This window comes from Scardinius erythrophthalmus (genome assembly GCF_964197995.2).
Source record: "Scardinius erythrophthalmus genome assembly, chromosome: 1".
Classification (NCBI taxonomy): Eukaryota; Metazoa; Chordata; class Actinopteri; order Cypriniformes; family Leuciscidae; genus Scardinius; species Scardinius erythrophthalmus.
The window spans coordinates 26,759,516-26,785,319 of record NC_138221.1 but is presented as its reverse complement, the minus strand read 5'-3'; the positions used below and the strand labels follow the sequence as shown (position 1 = coordinate 26,785,319).

At 36.4% G+C, this 25,804-nt stretch overlaps 2 protein-coding genes across 2 annotated transcripts in view; both read right to left on the bottom strand.

The window, feature by feature from the left end:
- LOC308700771 (uncharacterized protein) overlaps positions 1-20,104 on the bottom strand; it is a 35,692-nt gene extending 15,588 nt beyond the window's left edge. The window contains exon 1 of the mRNA XM_081382540.1: positions 20,049-20,104. Coding sequence (XP_081238666.1) covers positions 20,049-20,090 — 42 coding nt within the window. The 5' untranslated portion in view covers positions 20,091-20,104. The remainder of the gene's footprint in view (positions 1-20,048) is intronic.
- The window catches only part of LOC308695541 (uncharacterized protein), a gene marked incomplete at both ends in the record, with an annotated part of 375,246 nt that overhangs the window by 139,524 nt on the left and 209,918 nt on the right, over positions 1-25,804 (bottom strand). The gene's annotated exons all lie outside the window — the stretch shown is intronic.

Below are 25,804 nucleotides of genomic sequence, written 5' to 3'. Positions count from 1 at the left end.
TTGTGTTTCTCTTTCCTTCAGTGATTCTGCTTGTTAACAGCAGGTGTTCATAATTAATGCTCAATCATCACTTAATTATCTCATTAACTTCAACACCGCTTTAACTCTGTAGTGTGCACTAGGGCTGGGCGATATATATCGTGAGATTGTTATGCGCATCTCGTCAGTAAAGCCGGTTCCTTGATTAGTAGTAAATCACCATCACCTGCTTTCAGATGAAGCGGCATTTAGGGCTGAGGAGATAATTAAGTGATTAATTTTGTGATGATTGAGCATTATTGAAGATACCTGATGTTAACAAGCAGAATCACTGAAGAAGAAAATCACAAATTGTAAGTTACCATTAAGGTGATGGGTGTTTGCTTTAGTTGGGCTCTAGACCATTATATGTTTATTATAATATTTACTGTTGTTTGTCTGCTGTTATTGATTTATAACAGTTAAATGAACAAAGTAAAATGTTATCTTATAGTGTTGGTTATGTTTTGACATAATCATGCTGTGATCTGAAAAAGGAAACTTATTGAGATAGTTTGTTTTAACTTGTTAGCAGCAGTTTAGTGATTCTTCAGCCTATGATTATCAGTATTTTACTTATAATTCAAAATATTAAATAAACATTGTTCTGATCAAAAGACATTCAAATAAATCCATTTAAAACACAGACATCAATAATCAGCCTGTGAATCTCAACAATGGTGACAATAATAAAGCATGTTGCATGTAGTTTTTGCTGTGTACAAAGAGCCGTAGTTAACTGACAAGCTGAGCCATATCGCATTAATTATCGCTGGCGATACGCGATATGGCTCAGCTTGTCAGTTAACTACGGCTCTTTGTAGTAAATGCCGCTCCATCTGAAAGCAGGTGATGGTGATTTACTGCTAATCAAGGAACCGGCTTTACTGACGAGATGCGCATAACAATCTCACGATATATATCGCCCAGCCCTATCGCGGACGTATCGCCAGCGATAATTAATGCGATATGGCTCAGCTTGTCAGTTAACTACGGCTCTTTGTACACAGCAAAAACTCCTGTGTTAAATTAACACTCCTGGGAGTGTATGAGTCCACACTCAAGAGTGTTGAAGTTAATGAGATAATTAAGTGATTAATTGAGTGATGATTGAGCATTATTGAAGACACCTGATGTTAACAAGCAGAATCACTGAAGGAGAAAATCACAAATTGTAAGTTACCATTGTGATGATGGGTGTTTGCTTTAGTTGGGCTCTAGACCATTATATGTTTACTCTAGATTTTGTTTTGTTGTTGTATCTGAATTGTAACTGCCAGTTGAACAAAGAAAAGAGTTGTCTAATGATGTTGGTTATATTATAACATTCATCATTTGAACTTGATCACTGTACTCATTAAGATCCTTCTTTCTGACTTCGATTTATGTTGTTGGTTAAAGCATAACTGTGAATCTGCATAAATGCCCAGAATTTTTGATATAATATAAAGGATTTCTTAAAAGTTGTTTTTAAAAAAAAATATATTTTTTTTAGGCACACACAGAGATGTCAAGATTCAGTCTATGCATCTCAACAATGGTGAGGAGCAGAATATTCAATTAGGAAAAGTAAATTACATAGACAATTCAGATCATAATTTATTCATACCGCATTGCATGATGGGAGCCATTAATGAGTTGTGATTGGTGGCAGCCACTGCAACATGCTTTATTATTGTCACCATTGTTGAGATTTACAGGCTGATTATTAATGTCTGTGTTTTAAATGAAGTAATCTGAATATCTATTGATCAGAACAATGTTTAATACATATTTTGAATTATAAGTAAAGTACTGATAACCATAGGCTGAAGAATCACTAAACTGCTGCTAACAAGTTAAACCAAACTATCTCAAAAAGTTTCCTTTTTCAGATCACAGAATGATTATGTCAAAACATAACCAACACTATCAGATCACATTTTACTTTGTTCATTTAACTGTTATAAATCAATAACAGCAGACAAACAACAGTAAAATTTGAAGTAAACATATAAGGGTCTAGAGCCCAACTAAAGCAAACACCCATCACCTTAATGGTAACTTACAATTTGAGATTGTCTCCTTCAGTGATTCTGCTTGTTAACATCAGGTGTCTTCAATAATGCTCAATAGTCACTTAATTAATCACTTAATTATCTCATTAACTTCAACACTCTTGAGTGTGGACTCATATACACTGCCAGCCCCAGGAGTGTTAATTTAACACCGCTCCATCTGAAAGCAGGTGATGGCGATTTACTATGGGGTGAGATTTCGGTCACAATTCTGCGCGCGCAAGATCACATTTTGAGCGTGCAAAAGGGCATTTCGCACGCACGTGAACTGAGTTTTGCGGAGAAATGTTCGTCTCGCAGATAAGAAAATATTGCGAGCGAACGAAAATCAATTTTGCATTTAAAATAAGTATTTGGATGTGCGCGGACGTTCTCTTTCGCGTGTGCAAGTTTCACTTTCTTGCTCCTTTCATACCAGCCGTGAGCGCTCTCTAAGCGCAGACGGCTCGCTTGCTCAACACAACCCAGCGTTACAATATGCCATAATTCCAGCCAATCAGAGATGAGACTGCTAAATTCTGATTGGCTGGCTTGAAAACCAATCACAAGACTCCCTGCATCACCGACTGCGGAAGAGAACCAGTGCAGTTGAATAAAGTTGGCAGTAAATTCAGATTCGATTGTTGTATAACTATCAGGACAGCAGTGATGGGTGAACAAAATTTGGCAACAATACAGTGAATTACAGTGAAGTTATTAAATATTTTTCATAAAAATCATTAAAAAAAATCACAAATGTACAATTGTATATACAACTTAAAATATATTTTCCCCAAAATAAGTGTTGTTGTATAACCATCAGGACAGCAGTGATGTGTGAACTGAATTTAGCAACAATACAGTAGGGCTGGGAGATATATCGCACGATATTGTTATGCGCATCTCATCAGTAAAGCCGGTTCCCTTGATTAGTAGTAAATCACCATCACCTGCTTTCAGATGGAGCGGCATTTAGGTCTAATGAGATAATTAAGTGATTAATTTAGTGATGCTTGAGCATTATTGAAGACACCTGATGTTAACAAGCAGAATCACTGAAGGAGAAAATCACAAATTGTAAGTTACCATTATTGTGATGGGTAGTTGCTTTAGTTGGACTCTTGACCTTTATACATTCACTTTAAATTTTGTTTGTCTGCTGTTATTGATTTATAACAGTCAAATGAACAAACAAAAGTGTGATCTGATAGTGTTGGTTATGTTTTGACATAATCATGCTGTGATCTGATAAATGAAAGTTATTGAGATAGTTTGGTATACCTAGTTAGCAGCAGCTTTGTGAGGTTACAGCATATGATTTTCAGTATATTTCTTTTTAATCTATAATATTTTATAAACATTGTTCTGATCAAAGTACTTTCATTTTTTTTTAACTTTTTTTTAGAAACAGACATCAATAATCAGTCTGTTAATCTCAACAATGGTGACAATAATAAAGCATGTTGCAGTGGCTGCCACCAATCACAACTCATTAATGGCTCCCATCATGCATTGCGGTATGAATAAATTATGATCTGAATTGCCTATGTAATTTACTTTTTGTAATTGAATATTCTGCTCGTCACCATTGTTGAGATGCATATACTGAATTTTGATGTCTGTGTGTGCCTAAAAGAATTTTTTTTTTTTTTTAAACAACTTTCAAGAAATCCTTTATATTACATCAAAACCTCTGGATATTTATGCAGAATCACAGTTAGCCTACTCTGTGGTCAAAAACATTAATATAAGTCAGAAATAAGCAAATAAGGAGTTCAGTGATCAAGCTCAAGTGATGATTGTCATAATATTATCACCATTAGATCACTTTATTCTTTGTTCATCTGGTGGCTATAACTCAGATACAGCAGCCAAACAAAATCTAAAGTAAACAAAATCTAAAGTACACATAAAAGGGGCAAGAGTCCAACTAAAGCAACTACCCATCACAATAATGGTAACTTACAATTTGTGATTTTCTCCTTCAGTGATTCTGCTTGTTTACATCAGGTGTCTTCAATAATGTTCAATCATCACTAAATTAATCACTTAATTATCTCATTAACTTCAACACTCTTGAGTGTGGACTAGCTCATTCACTCCCAGGAGTGTTAATTTAACACAGGAGTGTTTGCTGTGTACAAAGAGCCGTAGTTAACTGACAAGCTGAGCCATATCGCATTAAATATCGCTGGCGATACGTCCGCGATATTGATGTGATTTGGCTCAGCTTGTCAGTTAACTACGGCTCTTTGTATTAAATGCCTCTCCATCTGAAAGCAGGTGATGGTGATTTACTACTAATCAAGGAACCGGCTTTACTGTTGAGATGCGCATAACAATATCGTGCGATATATCTCCCAGCCCTACAATACAGTGAATTACAGTAAAGTTATTGAATATGTTTCATAAAAATCATCAAATTTATACATTTACAATTGTATAAAATGTAAAATATATATTTTCCCCACATAAGTGTTGTAGTATAACCTTCAGGACAGCAGTGATGTGTGAACTAAATTAGGCAACAATACAGTGAATTACAGTGAAGTTATTGAATATTTTCATAAAAATCATTAAAAAAAAATCATAAATTTACAATTGTATATACAACTTAAAAAAAAAAACATTTTTTCCAAAATAAGTGTTGTAGTATAACCATCAGGACATCAGTGATGTGTGAACTGAATTTGGCAACAATAGAGTGAATTACAGTAAAGTTATTGAATATTTTTCACAAAAATCATAAAACTTCTACATTTACAATAGTAGGCTATATACAATTTAAAATCTATATTTTTCCCAAAATAAGTGTTGTTGTATAACTATCAGGACAGCAGTGATGTGTGAACTGAATTTGCCAACAATACAGTGAATTACAGTGAAGTTTTTGAATATTTTTCATAAATAATAATCAAAAAAAATATGCAAAACGATAATTATACAAAATAAGTGTTGTAGTATAACCATCAGGACAGCAGTGATGTGTGAACTGAATTTGATGACACTATAGTGTGTGACAGTGAAGTTATTGACTGTTTTCGTAGTAACGCTTTTCGGGTTTTGCACTTTTCAATAGGTCCCTTCGGATCTGTCTCGCTGCCGCCTGCGCATATAGATCAATGTATTTTGTCCACTGCGAGGGAAAGCTCGTTTGGAGGAAAATTAGGTTGTAGCCAGAGTTGTGTAGTCCAGGGGTCAGAAAGTAGAAGTCCTGCCATAGTTTATTCCACCCATGAACTCAGTCAGCTGATTTCACTAATTAGTTCTCTCTCCTGTCTGAATTAGCAAATCCAGGTGATTGGAACAAAATACTGAGAAGGACTTTTACTTTCTGAACCTGGACTTTACACCTCTGACTACATGTCAGCCAAGAGCAAAGAAATAAACCAGAACTGGACCTTATCTGAGCCACAAAATCTGTGTATATTAAATATGGAGTCATCTCAGCCTTAATAAGCCTGTTAACAAGCAGAATCACTGAAGGAAAGAAGAAAACAGAAAAAGAGATGAGCAGAAACACAAGAACTACAACTGACTTCAGCCACAGCCTTCATGATGATCAGCTGAAGAGAAAAGAAGATATTAAATCTGTGAAGATCTCAGCAGAGGAGGATTAAACAACTCCACAAACAGCATTACCAGCTTCACTTATTACTGACCAGACTGACTTTATTTATGTCAGACTTCTACAGAAGTTTTATTGAGAATTAACAGAGGTTTAACTCTAACGTGTTTCATTTGAAGTCACCATAACAGTGATTAGTGTTTCCATTAGTTGGGTTCTTAACTCTGATTATATCTTTTGTCTTTTCTGGCAGTTGTGACAGTGTGTTTGTTAAACACGTTTGCAGCAGCAAAGAAAGCTAAAGTGAACTGATATCAGGTGATGATGGTTTTATAATCGTCATGAAGTATTCTGCTCCTCCGGTGCTTTTCAAATCTAACAATTGTGTTCCATTAATATTTTCACATTACAAACCCTGTGTTGCAGCAGAATGAGATCCAGAAATATTATATTATTTACACATCCATATTTTTTTCAAAACACAAACCCTGTATTACTAAAGCATGAGATACAGCAGTACTATAAGAATCAGTGAGAATAATTTTATAAACTTAAGCACTAAATGTTAAGTTACTATGACAAACATCAATAATCAGCGTATTAATCTCAACAATGGTGACAATCAAAAGTACCTTATTGCAATGCATGCTGGGTACCAGCATAGTACAAAAGTCCCAGCATGCATTGCAACATGAATAAATTATGCAGCTGAATTGTCCTATTATTTTTTTTAATTCTAAATATTTGCTTTTATTTTTTGCTGTTGTTTTTTTAGTGACATTTAGTAGCTTTTTTGTAATGTTCAGAATTGATCAGTTTATCTGAATATTTTTGATTGTCACCATTGTTGAGACACATACGCTGATTGTTGATAAGTGTGTGTGTCACATGATAGGTAAAAAACAAGTTTGTTAAAATATTTCAACTGATAGGTATAATTCTGCTTGATCTCTTGCAGCAGTAACACAGGGTTTATGATATATATTATACAATATATTATGTATTGTTCAAAATAATTTTATTATACAAATTTCATCAGTAATTCAGGTATTAGCATCATGATTACATAACCATCAACAAGTTACAATAATCACCTGCCTTGATTAAATTTAGCTTTCTTTGCTGCTGCAAATGTGTTTGATAGACACACTATCACAGCAGTCAAAAGAGACAATAAACTTAATAAGAGTTAAGAAGCCCAACTAATGGAAACGCTAATCACTGTTATGGTAACTCCAAATGAAACATCTCAATAAGGAGTTCTAACAGAAATAAAGTCAGTCTGGTCAGTAATAAGTGAAGCTGGTAATGCTGTTTGTGGAGTTGTTTAATCCTCCTCTGCTGAGATCTTCACAGATTTAATGTCTTCTTTTCTCTTCAGTTGATTTCATCTAAGGCTGTGTCTGAAGTCAGTTGTAGTTCTTGTGTTTCTGCTCGTCTCTTTTTCTGTTCTCTTCAGAGGTGTAAAGTCCAGGTTCAGAAAGTAAAAGTCCTGCTCAGAATTTTGTTCCAGTCACCTGGATTTGCTAATTAGCAGTTTTTCAGCCAGGAGATAGAAATCAGCTGACTGAGGTCATGGGTGGAATAAACATATGGCAGGACTTCTACTTTCTGACCCCTGGACTATACAACTCTGGTTGTAGCTGCTTGTCTACATTACTACGATTAAAAAGTGGTGTTATTTGTGCAGTAACAACGTTTAGCTCACGAGTTATTGACCCGGGAAGTTAGAATCTGTGAATTTACTGCCAACTTCACTCAACTGCACTGGTTCTCTTCCGCAGTCGAGATGCAGGGAGTCTTGTGATTGGTTTTCAAGCCAGCCAATCAGAATTTAGCAGTCTCATCTCTGATTGGCTGGAATTATGGCATATTGTAACGCTGGGTTGTGTTGAGCAAGCGAGCCGTCTGCGCTTAGAGAGCGCTCACGGCTGGTATGAAAGGAGCAAGAAAGTGAAACTTGCACACGCGAAAGAGAACGTCCGCGCACATCCAAATACTTATTTTAAATGCAAAATTGATTTTCGTTCGCTCGCAATATTTTCTTATCTGCGAGACGAACATTTCTCCGCAAAACTCAGTTCACGTGCGTGCGAAATGCCCTTTTGCACGCTCAAAATATGATCTTGCGCGCGCAGAATTCTGACCGAAATCTCACCCCATAATTTACTACTAATCAAGGGAACCGGCTTTACTGACGAGATGCGCATAACAATATCGTGCGATATATCGCCCATCCCTAGTTAAAACTATGTAATCCAAATGCATGGAAATTTGTTATGCAATTCAAATACATAAATCTTATTTTTAGACAAAATAATTTTTTTGAGTGTATGTGGGAAGGTAATGGAGCATTTTATACATTGTCGTGTTTCTTTAGAAATAAATAATGGACAAATGGAGTCTTCAAACGCCTCAGATGTAAAGTTATTCGCTGTCAAAGTGACGCCAAAATGAATGGGAGTCAATGGGATGCTAACAGCAGGTGAAGTTCTGCTACAAGATGGTGGCACGCGGCCGGCTTCAACTTCCGGTCGACTTCCTTCCCGCTTGGTATGAACGGGTTTTTTTAACGCTTTAACATATCAATTGTGATAATAATATGTTTTAAGTGAATCTTTTTTATGCAATTTCTTTCATATTTATATAAACGTATATTTTATTAATTTAACGCTTTCGCTTTAACACGATTGTGGAGGTTGTTTTTGAGGCTGAATTTCCACATGTGCCACACGAGTGTGAACTAGTTCATTTCTTGTGGTTATTGTCGATGTCTTAACATTCTGAAAATTATTTGTGTTGTTGTTAATGTTGTTAATGTGTAATTTCTGTTTTTCTAGTCTTATGGAGGTCTGCAGTAGTTTCTCTTCAGCCAAAGTGATTTGTACTTTTTTTCTCTATTAAAAAAGGTATGTTTATTGTCCTGTATTAGTACTGTATTATTAATTACAGGATATTGTTTTCACATAGCTATACTGTTATTATGTGTTTAATATGAATCATACGAGTTTGGCAGTATGGCAGCAGTGTCGCTGCTGTGGTCTGATGAATGTCTGCAGTAGTTCTCTTCAGCCAAAGTGATTTTTACTTTTTTCTATTCAAAAGATAAAGGCAAGTACAAATGCCCACGTGTGAGTCTTTCCACATCCGTTACACATTCCCCCCGGACCCCCCTAGAGTTACCGAGGTCCACCCAAAAATACTGTGGTAAACAATATAGTATAGTCTTCGAAAATACTAATTTAATTATCTTATTATTAAAATACCTAAAATTAAAATAAAATACCTAAAAACTTGAAAGGTTTTAATTCTGTTATTTGATACATTTTTAAAATGTGATGTAAAATACATTTTTACAGTTAAATTTAAAGCCTAGTTTATTAACATTTTGTTGGGGCGATAGGGGACAGGTGGGGCTCGGAACCCTTCCCTTCCTCCAAAGTGAGAAACACTGCTCTAACGTCAAGAAAACTGGACATGTTTTACCTTCCCAGAAGCAACACTGAATATTTGGAGAATGTTCTTATATCAAAACTCTGTTAGCTGGGTAATGTCACGTGACATTAATGAAACCGCTGTGGTACATTTCAGAAAGCCACCAGCTAACAGGAAGAGTTTGATGAGAACAAAAGGTTTCAAATATGAGACGATTTGACATGTATCATCTTACATGTTTGACAATACACAGCAAAAACTCCAGTGTTAAATTAACACTCCTGGGAGTGTATATGAGTCCACACTCAAGAGTGTAAAGTGTTAAAATATGAGTGTTAAATTAACACTCAAGAGTGTTAAAGGTAATGAGCTAATTAAGTGATTAATTTAGTGATGATTGAGCATTATTGAAGACACCTGATGTTAACAAGCAGAATCACTGAAGGAGGAAATCACTAATTGTAAGTTACCATTATAGTGATCAGTGTTTGCTTTAGTCGGGCTCTTGACACTTATACATTTACTTTATAATTTGTTTGGCTGTTGTATCTTATAACTGCCAGTTGAACAAAGAAAAAAAGTGATCTGATGATGTTGGTTATATTATGACAATCATCATTTGAAAATGATCACTGAACTCATTAAGATCCTTATTTCTGACTTACATTTATGTTGTTGATTACAGCATAACTGTGAATCTGCATAAATATCCAGAATTTTAGATATAATACAAAGGATTTCTTAAAAGTTGTTTTGAAAAAAAAAAATCTTTCTTTTAGGCACACACAGATGTCAAGATTCAGTCTATGCATCTCAACAATGGTGACGAGCAGAATATTCAATTAGGAAAAGTAAATTACATAGACAATTCAGATCATAATTTATTCATACCGCAATGCATGATGGGAGCCATTAATGAGTTGTGATTGGTGGCAGCCACTGCAACATGCTTTATTATTGTCACCATTGTTGAGATTCACAGGCTGATTATTGATATCTGTGTTTCTAAATAAATTCTTTTGAAAGTCTTTTGATCAGAACAATGATTATGAAATATTTTTGGATTATATGAAAAATACTGAAAATCATGTGCTGTAGAATCACAGAGCTGCTGTAATTAACAAGGTAAGCCATGTAAGAACTGATTTTCCTGTTAAAACAAAACTCACCCTGCAATAACGCCATAAAATGCACCCTGGACAGCGGACAACAAAGGCAGAGCACAGAACCTTGTACTGCCCAAACTTATCTCATTGTTCCCCTGTTTGACTTCAACTCATCCCCCCTCTCCCTCCTCAAGGCACTGAAAGTTCATTAAGAATGTCTATATATCACATATGATGTATCTTGTGAATATGTTGTTTTTCCTTTTCATGTTTGGTGTCATTTTAAAGGGCACAGTGCGATTGGTAAAATGGTCTTAATTTCATTGCAGTCTTTGGTTTAATGAGAAAGATTGAGAACTTAGGAGAATCCTGTATCTCCTCTCTGGCTGATATCTCTTTAAGATATCTCAAGAAATCAGGTGCTACCCCCCTGGGGTACATGGATTGGCCCAAACAACTCTAAACAACATTTGTATAACCCCTGTTGTTCTGGTCTGGTATTTAAGGTGAGGGGACAGAGAAGTCTTTGGGAATCTTTTACCAGGATCATTCCCCCACAGTAATGTTTCCGTATTTTCCTGTTGGAAAATCCTGACACATTACTGTGTGTCTTTGTCAGGAAAACATTACTTACTTTTAGAGTAATCTTTGAGTAAATGATGTTATGTCTTTTTGAATTGGCTTTTAATAATTTACTTCTGTAATTGGCATGATACATTTTTACCTGACAAATAAATGTTAACCTTGATTTATTCTGCATTCTTCTGAAATCATTATTTCCAGTAGATTAATGTGTAGTCTGGTGTTTCCGCAAAACCTTGTCCAGAATAGATCAAACTGAAGGCACTTTGAATGGACCATGGGGCACATCTTAGGAGACCTTCTGATTTCTGACTATTCCCTGACTTAGCATGTTGTATGCTACAAATATTATATAAATTACACCTATGGGTCTGTAGTGTGCGACCGCATAGGGTAAAATATTTGTACTACACCCTCTGACTATTTCAGGACTGGCTGGTTTGTGATCGTGAGCGCGCAGTCGCGACGTGACGTCTCAAAGCGACACTAGGTCCGTAATGAACGAATATTGAAAGTATGGGATAATCAGAATAATCAAAGATCTAAATTAATTCATAATCAATATTTATGAGTATTTTCTAATCAGAAATACGATCTAAATTTGATTATCATTTGAAATTGGAGTCAGATTACGCATAGAGCTGAAGTAATACTAAAACTAGGTTCCAATAAATTAAGTGAACTTCACTGGATCGCTGAAAAGACATACACGCTTTAAACCTTCGCCAGGCCGTTGGATTCCGTCGTTGGGCCAATGGATGGTCCTTACAAAGTGGTGACAGTCCCTCCGTGATTCTCCAGGTTGTGAGTGTCTTTTCAGTGAAATATTGGGACTTGCAACAAATAAGAGAAGTAAGATGTCCTTCTCTTTCTTCAGCCGTTTGGTAAGTCAATTCTATTTTGCCTTTTAGAAGTGTTGAGGGTAAATTCAGACGCACCTCATATAGACACATTTGTAGAATGGGTCGGCATACCCAGTTAGACCGGAGAACGCAAAATCCGGTGGGGCTTGAGAATTAGATAAAACCACATATCAGGGACATGATAGCGGCAGCGTAGATGAGAAAAGATATCCCTTGCTTTAACTTTAAATACCTCCTTGTTTGCCCAAGCAACAAGTGATGAAACCTAAATTGGAATAACATAATTAAATTTTTTATTCTGGTACTCAACAGAGGGTTGAAAACTAAAAACTTAAATTCTGAGGTAAATAATGTCGTTACATTTAATTATTTGTTTTGTTGCAACAACATTGCAACACTGGAAATAAGAAAATGGTCACGCTAACTTGTGAAAAACCTTGTGATTTGATGAGCTAAAAGATAACAAGTAAAATTGTCTCACTTGAATCCCTTGTGTGTGAAGTGTAAAGTTGGACAAAACAGTGCAATGCAATTAGAATATTTCAAAAGAAATTATCTGAGAAATTGATTTCAGTCCTAGAGAACAGCTGCTATGCAGAAGTCCTAGAGGCTGAAATTTGGAAAAATACGCTAAACTTTACAACTGATGTATATAATGAAAATTATTGTGTTACTAAGAGGCTTGTTACCAGCCCTGATAGTGTCAGAGGACATGCACAGCTTGTCCTTATCTTATGAGATAATTTAGACAAAGACCACTATGAATTACATCAAAGTAATCATTGTTCTTTGAAAATCTTTCAATAGTGTCAAAAAAGTTCATGACTGATGTCCCAAATATGGTTTAAACAACACCATTTAAGGCTCAGTTTTATAAAACATAGCTTTTAATTTGGTTTTATGTCAGACTTTGCAACCACTGCATTTTTGTATGTTTTTGAGGTCTCAAAAGAGACTGACAAAAGCAACAAACCATAAAACAATCTTGGCGCCCTCCATGAGACCTGTTTGTCCAACCTTTCTTTCATATTCAAATAAGATTCTTAAAAGAATGCAACTGATAACATCTCAGCCTAAAATAAGATAATTGTGTCCAATTCTAAATTGTAGTCACAAAAATCTTTAAATTGAGCAATGATTTGACCCATGTTTCTCAATTCATGCAGTCCATTGAATGTTCACAGCATCAAAGCAGCTGTAACTGGTTTCCAGTTTGTGTTGTTGCTGTGTACACAATGCTCATGCCAGCACAGCTGGAGCTGCAGGGCCAATCACCTTCTAAAAGATCAGTGAGAAGATAACAAGTCAGTTTGGACAAATTACTCAGTAAAAACCCCCGAGACCAGTAAATAAGATTGGTATGATTTATACAATTTTATAAAATATAATTTATATTATGACCAGATTGTAATATATATTATATTGTAATGGCCAAGAATGGCTTTAATCTCGTAATGATTCAGCATTGGGTTGGAAGAGGAAAGAATGTTTAATGAGAATTAAAAGAATCAGAATGTAGAAAGATGGTACGTGTATGTAGGGAACAAGAAGGAACACTAGTGTTGGGAGGAATGAGATAATAGATGGTTAGAGAAAGTATTGGAAAGGAAACTGAAAGGAAGAATGAATCAGAAAGAACTTCTTTACCTTCTATTTGTGCAAGAATCTTTAATGAGAGAAATTACAATGCTCAGTATATACCAACTAAAATGATCAACCTGATTACCATGTCTTAAATATCCATCCAAATCCACAGGATGATTTCATTTTGATCTAATAGATCTTTAACCCAGTAACAAGGGGAGGTACAAATTTAAATTTTCTCTTGCAACAAAACCACAAACAAAGTGGTGCAAGTGTTAAACTCCTCTCTAGGAGCTTCATCTCACATGGGATCTGATCAGGAAAGGTATTTTACTGTACATGTAAGAACAGTTGTGTGAAATTTAAATATCAGGCAGAAAATCTACAGTCTTTATGGACCACAGAGATCCAAATGGTCAAGAGTTGAATGGCACCATAAATTCCAAAGGCTAAAACAAACAAGCACCACACCTGGTGATCTAATTGCTCTAAACACAGATCTGGCTAGTGTAAATAAACAGCATCATGCAAAGAGATTTCCCTAGCAGACCTGAGGGTCCTAATGCTCACAACACAGCAGACTGTTTGAGTTTAGATGCAATAGCAGTCAGATCTGACTATTATCACTGTTTAATTGACCTTTTCTTTGCAAACACATGATCATGAGAATGATACATGTCTTTGTAAACAAAAACACATTTTCTTCTAATGGCGTAAAATCTTAACAGATCAAAGCCATCAGTAACAACTGTCTGGCTAAAGCCATCAAATAAATATTGAGATAGACCATCTATCTTAAATGCAATTTGTATAAAGGCTCAAGATTAAACTGTGTTTTCCTCTCTAGGTCTATTTCCCTACAGGCTGACAAATGACTTTCTTTAGAACCAGATTCCACAAGGGTCTGGTTCTGCCTGCCTTAAGCAGGACACACAACTTTACATTAGGAGATGGGGGTGGAGAAACTTCAAGGGGCCGCTCACACCTCATAACACTACAGAAGCAGCTCCTGTATGTGGCCTCCCGGTGTAGCACTGGAACTAAATTATGCAACACAAATTATGGTAGGATAAAACACCACCCATCTCCTATACACAAACATACACAATACGCACCATCACTACGACAATCTTAGAACATCTCTACCTGGCACAGATCATAAGACTATCCAGGCCAAATTATTCACATCATGCAATACATCATTCACCTTCATACATATAGGACAAGGGAAATTATTTTAATAATTTCTTTTCAGCATTACATTCTTGTCAACTTCCTGTATGTAAATATTTTGCTGTGCATAGGACATGCATGGCTGTGGTCACACATCAATTGATTTAAATCCACATAAAAAATCTAATTGAGACCCATTAATACAGCTGGTCTTTGGACAAAATATTTATTATGTCCAGTCGTTGGCAATTGTTGAAAACCAGGAGGGCCCCCTAGTTTCCAACAAATGACTAATGACAATCTAAACAGCTAAATCTAAAATGCAGGCATTTATATCTGTCAACTAAACAATTCCCAGTCAGACCTGCACTATTGAGTGTGACCTAGTCTGTACATCAAATGCACAGAGGATAATTACAAAAGTTAAACCAGAGAATTTAAATCTCTGTTTCTATACATTTCATTCTCTAATTGAATCTATTAAAACATTAAGTTTCATTGATGATTTGCACTTATAACAACTAATGTAGACAATTTTATAATTATGAAATTGTGTATTTCCATGTTTAATTATGTGATATACTCTAATTACTCTAATTATGCATACAACTAGTAAATATACTAGTTATGGTGACTTTCTGCTACCCGTCCTTGATTCATCCAGACCAAGTCTAAATCCCACTACCAGATCACTGCGGTAGTGAAGAATTTGGTGATCAAATTACACGTTCATTAAATATATGATTTTGAAAAAGAGACCATATTTACCACTCGCACCTTTGACTTTTGGGTTTCATATTTTTGAGTACATCATGTTTTGTTATCTTGTGTTCTTGTGTTTATCCAATAACTTTTCCTCATCTTACAATAACCACAAATACATCAGTGTTCAATTATTGCATGGTCATTCAAAAGTTGTTCAGGTGTCTTACACGCAGTGGAGCGTCATCAGTGAAATGATTCCTTCAACAATGAAGTTCTGATCTACCCGGCAAATGAAACCTTCTGCTTGAAGGTGACCGAGGACTTCTCAAATGGTCAGTTAAAACATCCTAGGGAGGACAAAGATGTTTCCGCAAAGCGTTATAATGACACTTTCCAATGACACTTTCTGATCATGCTGACCAAAGCAAACAGACTTGATACAACGAGATCATTCTACAGACTGAATACCAACGCAGCCAAGTGCAGGTGGAAGCGAACCCGGCCAAGAGGGTCATGACACCCTGTCCAGCTGCTGCAGCATCCACGAATTCTGCCACGCTTTCATTTTAATGTTCAACCTGTCTTAATGCTGTTATTTCAGGTGACGACTGGATTCCTACACCAATCGACTAACACTGCAAACTACAGTGGTCAGCCCTATGAACACTCAGAGAATAACACTGAAAATGTGGCAACAGGAAAATGTCCAAAACATGTCCCCTTAGGCCTGATCTAAATCTGTCCCAAGGGGCCAGGGGCCGTCTGTAAGAACTGATTTTCCTGTTAAAACAAAACTCACCCTGCAATAACGCCATAAAATGCACCCTGGACAGCGGACAACAAAGGCAGAGCACAGAACCTTGTACTGCCCAAACTTATCTCATTGTTCCCCTGTTTGACTTCAACTCATCCCCCCTCTCCCTCCTCAAGGCACTGAAAGTTCATTAAGAATGTCTATATATCACATATGATGTATCTTGTGAATATGTTGTTTTTCCTTTTCATGTTTGGTGTCATTTTAAAGGGCACAGTGCGATTGGTAAAATGGTCTTAATTTCATTGCAGTCTTTGGTTTAATGAGAAAGATTGAGAACTTAGGAGAATCCTGTATCTCCTCTCTGGCTGATATCTCTTTAAGATATCTCAAGAAATCAGGTGCTACCCCCCTGGGGTACATGGATTGGCCCAAACAACTCTAAACAACATTTGTATAACCCCTGTTGTTCTGGTCTGGTATTTAAGGTGAGGGGACAGAGAAGTCTTTGGGAATCTTTTACCAGGATCATTCCCCCACAGTAATGTTTCCGTATTTTCCTGTTGGAAAATCCTGACACATTACTGTGTGTCTTTGTCAGGAAAACATTACTTACTTTTAGAGTAATCTTTGAGTAAATGATGTTATGTCTTTTTGAATTGGCTTTTAATAATTTACTTCTGTAATTGGCATGATACATTTTTACCTGACAAATAAATGTTAACCTTGATTTATTCTGCATTCTTCTGAAATCATTATTTCCAGTAGATTAATGTGTAGTCTGGTGTTTCCGCAAAACCTTGTCCAGAATAGATCAAACTGAAGGCACTTTGAATGGACCATGGGGCACATCTTAGGAGACCTTCTGATTTCTGACTATTCCCTGACTTAGCATGTTGTATGCTACAAATCGTCGCTGCCCGATGAAAATCACGTATGTCCAAAACGGTTACTTTTCAGGAAGTGAAAAAAACACCGTAATTTAAAAGCATATGAACATAGCGTTGTCATACTTGGTATGGCATCTTTAAATGTAGCCATATTCTTGCCAGTGTAATGATATAATCCACATTTGACCAAAATCGAGTTTAAATGGATATACGTGCATATTTTACAGTAACGGTGGTCGATACGCGTTCTTCCGATCATTAATTAGAATGGCCAAGTTGCGTTTCATATTGACAGATGAATACGCTCAGTTTATTAAATAGCCTACGTCTCAGTTTATTAAATACGCTCAGTTTATTAAATGTCTCTTGCAAACTATGAAGGGACAATGAATCAATACACTCATTGCTGACCCCAGGGCCGGCGCGTCCATATAACTAGGCAATTGCCTAGAGCGGCACTTTTGTAAGGGCAGCAAAATGTGTGCCAACCAGGAATGAACAATTCACAAAATAGGCTAGGCTATATGATCATATATAATCATACATAATCAGAGAGTTACCTTTTTCTATTCGTTTTGAATTATTTCGTTTAAAGACTTTTCAAGCTTTGTGTATTTGATGTCTTTCTCATGTCTGTGTGAGGTATACACTGAGTTTCGTTAATGAGATGCGCTCCAGTTAACGTGCAATGCAAGTGAACGCACGGGCGCCTCCATGATTATATTGTCTGCTATATACCGGTATTTGCTTATTTATTAAATCCATGGTTGATGAAAAAAATTATTAAAATTAAGATACAATTTATACAAAACGAAATTCACTTTAAAGAAAGGTTTTATACAAAACAAAACTTAATGAAGTGGTCAAAATCATGTCTGACCCGTCTCAAATTGTGCATCCTATTACTCGTGCTGTTCACTTGTCATACTTTCAACAGCATAGTAGACCTACAGACTCTATTTGTACAAACTGCTGCACATTCATTTAATTCTGAATTTTGCACACACAAGTTGAAAGGCTTCAAATCAAGTTCACGGATAATTGTGCGTGCATTTATTAATCATTATGATACTAAAATAATAACAAAGTAGGCTATGCTATGTACAAAAAAAATACAGCCATTTCTGTTTTTTTCTTTTAAACAAAAAAAAAGAAAAAAAGCTGCACCTTTTTTTTTACATTTCATCTTTCATTCCGAAATAGAATAATGAATGGACGAAAAAGTACACGGACCCAACATGTAGGCAATTAGCCTTTTTACCCGTTATCAATCTAAATTAATCTCGTTTTTAATTTAACTTAATTTCGTTTTTCTTTATTTAAATTTCGTTGTTCTTTATTTATATTTCGTTTTTTCTTTATTTAATTTTCGTTTTTTCTTTATTTAAATGTCATTTTTCTTTATTTAAATTTAGTTTTTTCTTTATTTAAATTTAATTTTTATTTTTTTAAATTTTGTTTTTTTCTTTATTTAAATTTAGTTTTTCTTTATTTAAAATTAGTTATACTTTATTTAAATCTACCCTTTACTGTCTCAGTAATTTATTAGTCAGAAAAATATTAGACTACCTTAAAAGTATTGCTTAAGTTAACAGACCCGTGCGTTAACATCTCCACAATAAACAGTGACAATTACTTCGTCTAGACCATTTACTGGTAAATAACAGTTGTGAATATATTGCGAATATATAATAAACTTGAAGAGTTGTCAAAAACAAACGTTTGCTGATAGGCTACTTTACCTCACAGAGTTATTCGGCTATCCAATGCTGAGCTTCCAGAGACGCTTAGACCGCGAGATGCCTCCACAGGGCGGGAGATACGCGGCGTGATTGACAGCATTGACACCAAATGGATATACGTGAAAATCAGATGACATGATTTCACAACTTTTCATAGGTCATTTAGATATGTGAAGCATACTGTATACGGAAATGAACCTGGACATTCTATCCGTCGAAAAATCTCAAAATCGGCAAAATGGACATACGCGGTTTTCATCGGTCAGCGACGAAATATTATATAAATTACACCTATGGGTCTGTAGTGTGCGACCGCATAGGGTAAAATATTTGTACTACACCCTCTGACTATTTCAGGACTGGCTGGTTTGTGATCGTGAGCGCGCAGTCGCGACGTGACGTCTCAAAGCGACACTAGGTCCGTAATGAACGAATATTGAAAGTATGGGATAATCAGAATAATCAAAGATCTAAATTAATTCATAATCAATATTTATGAGTATTTTCTAATCAGAAATACGATCTAAATTTGATTATCATTTGAAATTGGAGTCAGATTACGCATAGAGCTGAAGTAATACTAAAACTAGGTTCCAATAAATTAAGTGAACTTCACTGGATCGCTGAAAAGACATACACGCTTTAAACCTTCGCCAGGCCGTTGGATTCCGTCATTGGGCCAATGGATGGTCCTTACAGCCATCTCAATAAGTTTTGTTTTACAGATCACAACATGATTATGTCAAAACATAACCAACACCATCAGATCACATTGTCTCTTTGTTCATCTGACTGTTATAAATCAATAACAGCAGACAAGCAAAATTTAAAGTAAACATATAAGTGTCAAGAGCCCAACTAAAGCAAACACCCATCACCTTAATGGTAACTTACAATTTGTGATTTTCTCCTTCAATGATTCTGCTTGTTAACATCAGGTGTCTTCAATAATGCTCAATCATCACTAAACTAATCACTTAATTATCTCATTAACTTTAACACTCTTGAGTGTTAATTTAACACTCATATTTTAACACTTTACACTTTTGAGTGTGGACTCATATACACTCCCAGGAGTGTTCATTTAACACTGGAGTTTTTGCTGTGTATGACAACAGTTATGACACATTATTGACACATTATTGTCCACAGTCCCAATAAAATTTTAAATAATAAACACAATAAAAATGTTTTATTATCTGCATAATATTATACAGTCAGACCTTTGTTAAGACATTTGCAAATAAAAAAGTTACAGTTTTGCAAATTTTGAAGAACACCTAACTCTGTAAATTATATTAAAATCATGTCTATGTAAATTCAAATTTAACACTAGACTGTTCCTCATATTATAAATTACAGCTGTAGTATTTTTATATTTTGTCTGTAAAATGTGTTTATCCTGTTGTTTATCAAAAAAGTTGTACCTACAATAATAAAAATAATAATTATTATTATTATTATATATAATAATTATGTTATTATAAAAATTATAATTATTATAATTATAATTCTGATTATGAACTTTAAAATATATACAGGCATTGAATAATTGAAAACAAACTAATAAAATGCATCTTATTAAGTCAAACCTTGATGTCGTTGATGTCGCTGTCTGTGTGGCATCTGTCCATTTCCTGAGTTCTCAATAGGAAGTGAAACTTCTCTGCATGCCTTTATATAGACACAAAAACAGTGTCTGTTTTCTGTGAAATCACATGACATACCTAAAAGTAATAATCTCTCTCTCTCTCTCTCTCTCTCTCTCTCTCTCTCTTTAAATCTAATGTTTCATTTGAAGTCACCATTACAGTGGTTAGTGCTTCCATTAGTTGGGCTCTTAACTCTTGTTATATCTTTTGTCTTTTTTTGGCTGCTGTGACAGTGTGTTTGTCAAACACATTTGCAGCAGCAAAGAAAGCTAAAGTGAAACGAGATCAGGTGATGATGATGTGTTGATGGTTTTGTAATCGTCAAGAAGTAACCTGTTTGACTGCTCTCTTTGGAATCTAACAATTGTGTTGATCCATTAATATTTTCACATTACAAACCCGGTGTTCCTGCAGCATGTGATCTAGCAATATTATAACAGTCAGTCGAAAGCTTTTAACAAACATGAGATAAAAAAAAATTGTTTATGCTGACACACACATATATCAACAATCAGCGTATGAATCTCAACAATGGTGACAATCACAAATATTTAGAAAAACCGATCAATTCAGAACATCACTGAAAAAAATCACAACAAAACAACAGCAAAAAATAAAAGAAAAATATTTAGAAGTAAACAAAAATAATAGGACAATTCAGCTGCATAATTTATTCATGTTGCAATGCATGCTGGGAGTTTTGTACTATGCTGGTACCCAGCATGCATTGCAATAAGGTACTTTTGATTGTCACCATTGTTGAGATTCATACGCTGATTGTTGATGTCTGTGTGTGTCATACTAAACTGGCTTTTTTGCGATGTGAAAATATTAATGGATCAACACAATTGTTAAAATCCAAAGACAGCAGTCAAACAGGTTACTTCAAGACAATTATAAAACCATCAACACATAATCATCATCACCTGATCTCGTTTCACTTTAGCTTTCTTTGCTGCTGCAAATGTGTTTAACAAACACACTGTCACAACTGCCAAAAAAAGACTAGATATAATCAGAGTTAAGAGCCCAACTAATGGAAGCACTAACACACTGCAGGAACACAGGGTTTGTGATGTGAAAATATTAATGGATCAACACAATTGTTAGATTCCAAAGACAGCAGTCAAACAGGTCATGACGATTATAAAACCATCAACAGATAATCATCATCACCTGATCTCGTTTCACTTTAACTTTCTTTACTGCTTTGACAAACACACCATCACAGCAGCCAAAAAAAGACAAAAGATATAACAATAGTTAAGAGCCCAACTAATGGAAGCACTAACCACTGTTATGGTGACTTCAAATGAAACACATTAGAGTTAAACCTCTGTTAATTCTCAATAAGAACTTCTGTAGACGTCTGACAGAAATAAAGTCAGTCTGGTTAGTAATAAGTGAAGCTGGTAATGCTGTTTGTGGAGTTGTTTAATCCTCCTCTGCTGAGATCTTCACAGATTTAATGTCTTCTTTTATCTTCAGTTGATTTCATCTAAGGCTGTGGCTGAAGTCAGTTGTAGTTCTTGTGTTTCTGCTCGTCTCTTTTTCTGTTCTCTTCTTTCCTTCAGTGATTCTGCTTGTTAACAGACTTATTAAGGCTGAAATGACTCCATATTTAATTTTCACAGACTTTGTGGCTCAGATAAGGTCCAGTTCTGGTTTATTTCTTTGCTCTTGGCTGACATGTGGCATTGCTATGGCCTGCTTGTGGCCCAGATCTGGCAAACAGGAGTGGGCCACCCAAGGGCCGTCATTCTCTGCTGCATGTGGGCCAGATCCGCATTCCACAAGTGCCAGATGTGGGCCAGATCTCTGCCGGCACAATGTTGCTCCACATTGTGGCCGGTACAACATTCAGTCCACATTGACTTTACACAGGCCGTGGCGCGACTGAGTTCAGACGCCGCAGTGACTGCTCTCATATGACTGTGACTTTATTTAGATTTATTTTTGTACTTTTTGTACCAGTTTTTGGTTTTATTAGAGTCGGCATGTTACAATATGACCGAGATGTACTTTTTCGTATATCAGAATGCTGCAAACAAACAGTTTTTCTGACCTTATATCCAAATCTCGGTCGTGGCCTGTGGAGATATTGAGGGACGAAGATAACAACCTGGGCAACAACAGCGGTGAGACCCGATGGAGGTGTAGAAGGAAGCACAGAGGACGTCGCGGGGGTGTACTGAACAGGCTACGGTCTCAGGCTCATCGACAGAGTTGTACCTTCTACAGAGGTGTAAATGTCCAGGGGTCAGAAAGTAGAAGTCCTGCCATATGTTTATTCCACCCATGAACTCAGTCAGTTGATTTCTATCTCCTGGCTGAAAAACTGCTAATTAGCAAATCCAGGTGATTGGAACAAAATTCTGAGGTGGACTTTTACTTTCTGAACCTGGACTTTACACCTCTGAAAAGAACAGAAAAAGAGATGAGCAGAAACTACAACTGACTTCAGAGACAGCCTTAGATGAAATCAACTGAAGAGAATAGAAGACATTACATCTGTGAAGATTTTAGCAGAGGAGGATTAAACAACTCCACAAACAGCATTACCAGCTTCACTTATTACTAACCAGACTGACTTTATTTCTGTTAGAACTCCTTATTGAGATGTTTAATTTGAAGTTGCCATAACAGTGATTAGCGTTTCCATTAGTTGGGCTCTTAACTCTTATGTTAACAATTGTGCTTTTTGTCTTTTGTGACAGTGTGTTTGTCAAACACATTTGCAGCAGCAAAGAAAGCAAAGTTTGATCAGGGCAGGTCATGTTGGTAACCTGTTGATGGCTTTGTAATCATAATGCCTGAAAAACTGATGTAATTTGTATAATAGAATTGTTTTGTTCAATTAATATCATAAACCCTGTGCTACTGCAGCATGAGATCAAGCAGAATTATACCTATCAGTTGAAATATTATAACAAACATGAGAAACATTTTTTTTTACCTATCATGTGACACACACACACTTATCAACAATCAGCGTATGTGTCTCAACAATGGTGACTATCAAAAATATTCAGATAAACTGATCAATTCTGAACATTACAAAAAAGCTACTAAATGTCACTAAAAAAACAACAGCAAAAAATAAAAGCAAATATTTAGAATTAAACAAAATAATAGGACAATTCAGCTGAATAATTTATTCATGTTGCAATGCATGCTGGGAGTTTTGTACTATGCTGGTACCCAGCATGCATTGCAGCAGGGTACTTTTGATTGTCACCATTGTTGAGATTAATACGCTGATTGTTGATGTTTGTCATAGTAGATTAACGTTTGATGTTCAAGTTTATAAAATTCTTCTAACTGATACCTATAGTACTGCTGTATCTCATGCTTCAGTAATACAGGGTTTGTGTTTTGAAAAAAAAATCAGTGGAGCACGATACTTCGTGATGATTATAAACCCATCATCAGATAACCATCATCACCTGATATAATTTCACTTTAGGTTTTTTTGCTGCTACAAATGTGTTTAACAAACACACTGTCACAACTGCCAGAAAAGACAAAAGATATAATCAGAGTTAAGAACCCAACTAATGGAAACACTAATCACTGTTATGGTGACTTCAAATGAAACACGTTAGAGTTAAACCTCTGTTAATTCTCAATAAAACTTCTGTAGACGTCTGACAGAAATAAAGTCAGTCTGGTTAGTAATAAGTGAAGCTGGTAATGGGCAATTCCGCGCAAAACTGTCACATCCATAACGCCAACTAAATACCATGGCATTGTGTTGGCGTTATGGATGTGACAGTTTTGCGTGGAATTGCTGTTTGTGGAGTTGTTTAATCCTCCTCTGCTGAGAGCTTCACAGATTTAATGTCTTCTTTTCTCTTCAGTTGATTTAATATTAGACTGTGTCTGAAGTCAGTTGTAGTTCTTGTTTTTCTGCTCGTCTCTTTTTCTGTTCTCTTCTTTCCTTCAGTGATTCTGCTTGTTAACTTATTAAGGCTGAGATGACTCCATATTTAATATACACAGATTTTGTGGCTCAGATAAGGTCCAGTTCTGGTTTATTTCTTTACTCTTGGCTGACATGTAGTCAGAGGTGTAAAGTCCAGGTTCAGAAAGTTAAAGTCCTCCTCAGTATTTTGTTCCAATCACCTGGATTTGCTAATTCAGACAGGAGAGAGAACTAATTAGTGAAATCAGCTGACTGAGTTCATGGGTGGAATAAACTATGGCAGGACTTCTACTTTCTGACCCCTGGACTATACAACTCTGCTCATCGACCACCTTTGCCCAGTATCCTTCTCGCAAACGTCCAATCTCTGGAAAATAAATTGGATGACTTCAGAGCCAGGATAACGTTCCAGAGGGACATAAGGGACTGTAACATCCTTTGCCTGACGGAGACATGGCTGACTCCCCTCGTACCGGACACAGTGGTTACTCCAGCCGAGCACTTCTCTGTCTTTCGTATGGACAGAACAGAAGAGTCCGGTAAAATAAGAGGGGGAGGAGTCTGTTTCATGATTAATAACAAATGGTGTAATCCAAAGGAGACCAAAATCCTTTCGAGTTCCTGCTCGCCTCACCTGGAACACCTGACGATTATGTGTCGCCCTTTTTTCCTTCCTCGTGAGTTTACTTCAGTCATTTCCACGGCTGTATACATTCCACCACAAGCTGACACCGACAAAGCTTTATCGGTGTTACACGACGTGACAATTGGACTACAGACAAGACACCCGGATGCTGCACTCATTGTGGCAGGGGATTTTAATAAGGCAAATTTGAAAAAAGTTCTGCCAAACTTTTTCCAACATATTAAGTGTACCACCAGGAATGATAAGACATTAGACCACTGCTACACACCTTTTAAAAACGGGTACAAATCCATTCCGATTCCAGCTTTCGGGAAATCTGATCATAATGCAATTTTTCTGATCCCGGAATATAAACAGAGAATGATCCGAGAGCCGGTAGTGACGCGAGAGGTCAGACGCTGGACAGCCGAATCAGAGGAGACGCTACGTGACGCGCTGAGTGATGTAGACTGGGAGATGTTCCGGGTGAGTGCAGACAATGATGTCAGTGTGTTTGCAGATGTGGTTATGAGCTTTGTGGCCACACTGATGGATGATGTTATACCAACGGCGATGGTGAAGTCTTTTCCGAACCAAAAACGATCCGCGCTGCACTGAAAGAGCGCACCACCACTTACAACGCTGGACTGTTGTCGGGTGATATGACGGAGTACAAGGCTGCATGCTACAAACTGAGGCGGGATATAGCGGATGCTAAGCGACGCTACACGGACAAGATGGAAGCACAATTCGAGAAAAAGGACACACGAAGCATATGGCAGGGATTACATGAAATCACGGACTACAAGGGGGTTCGCCCCTGTATGGTGAGTGCAGATGCGACGCTGGCGAACGAACTGAACTCCTTCTATGCACGTTTCGAATTTAGAAATGCTAATGCTGGCCATTCTAACGCTGCATTGTCCAATGCAGATAGAAGGAGCTCTACCAGTGAGGCAGGACTCAGCCCCGTTTTTTCTGAGCACGACGTGAGGAGGGAGCTGAAAAAGGTGAACACCAGAAAGGCAGCTGGCCCGGATAGGATTTCAGGACGAGTCATCAGGACCTGCGCTGACCTTCTGGCTCCAGTGTTCACCACTATATTTAATCTCTCTCTTACACAATCTATAGTCCCCACATGCTTCA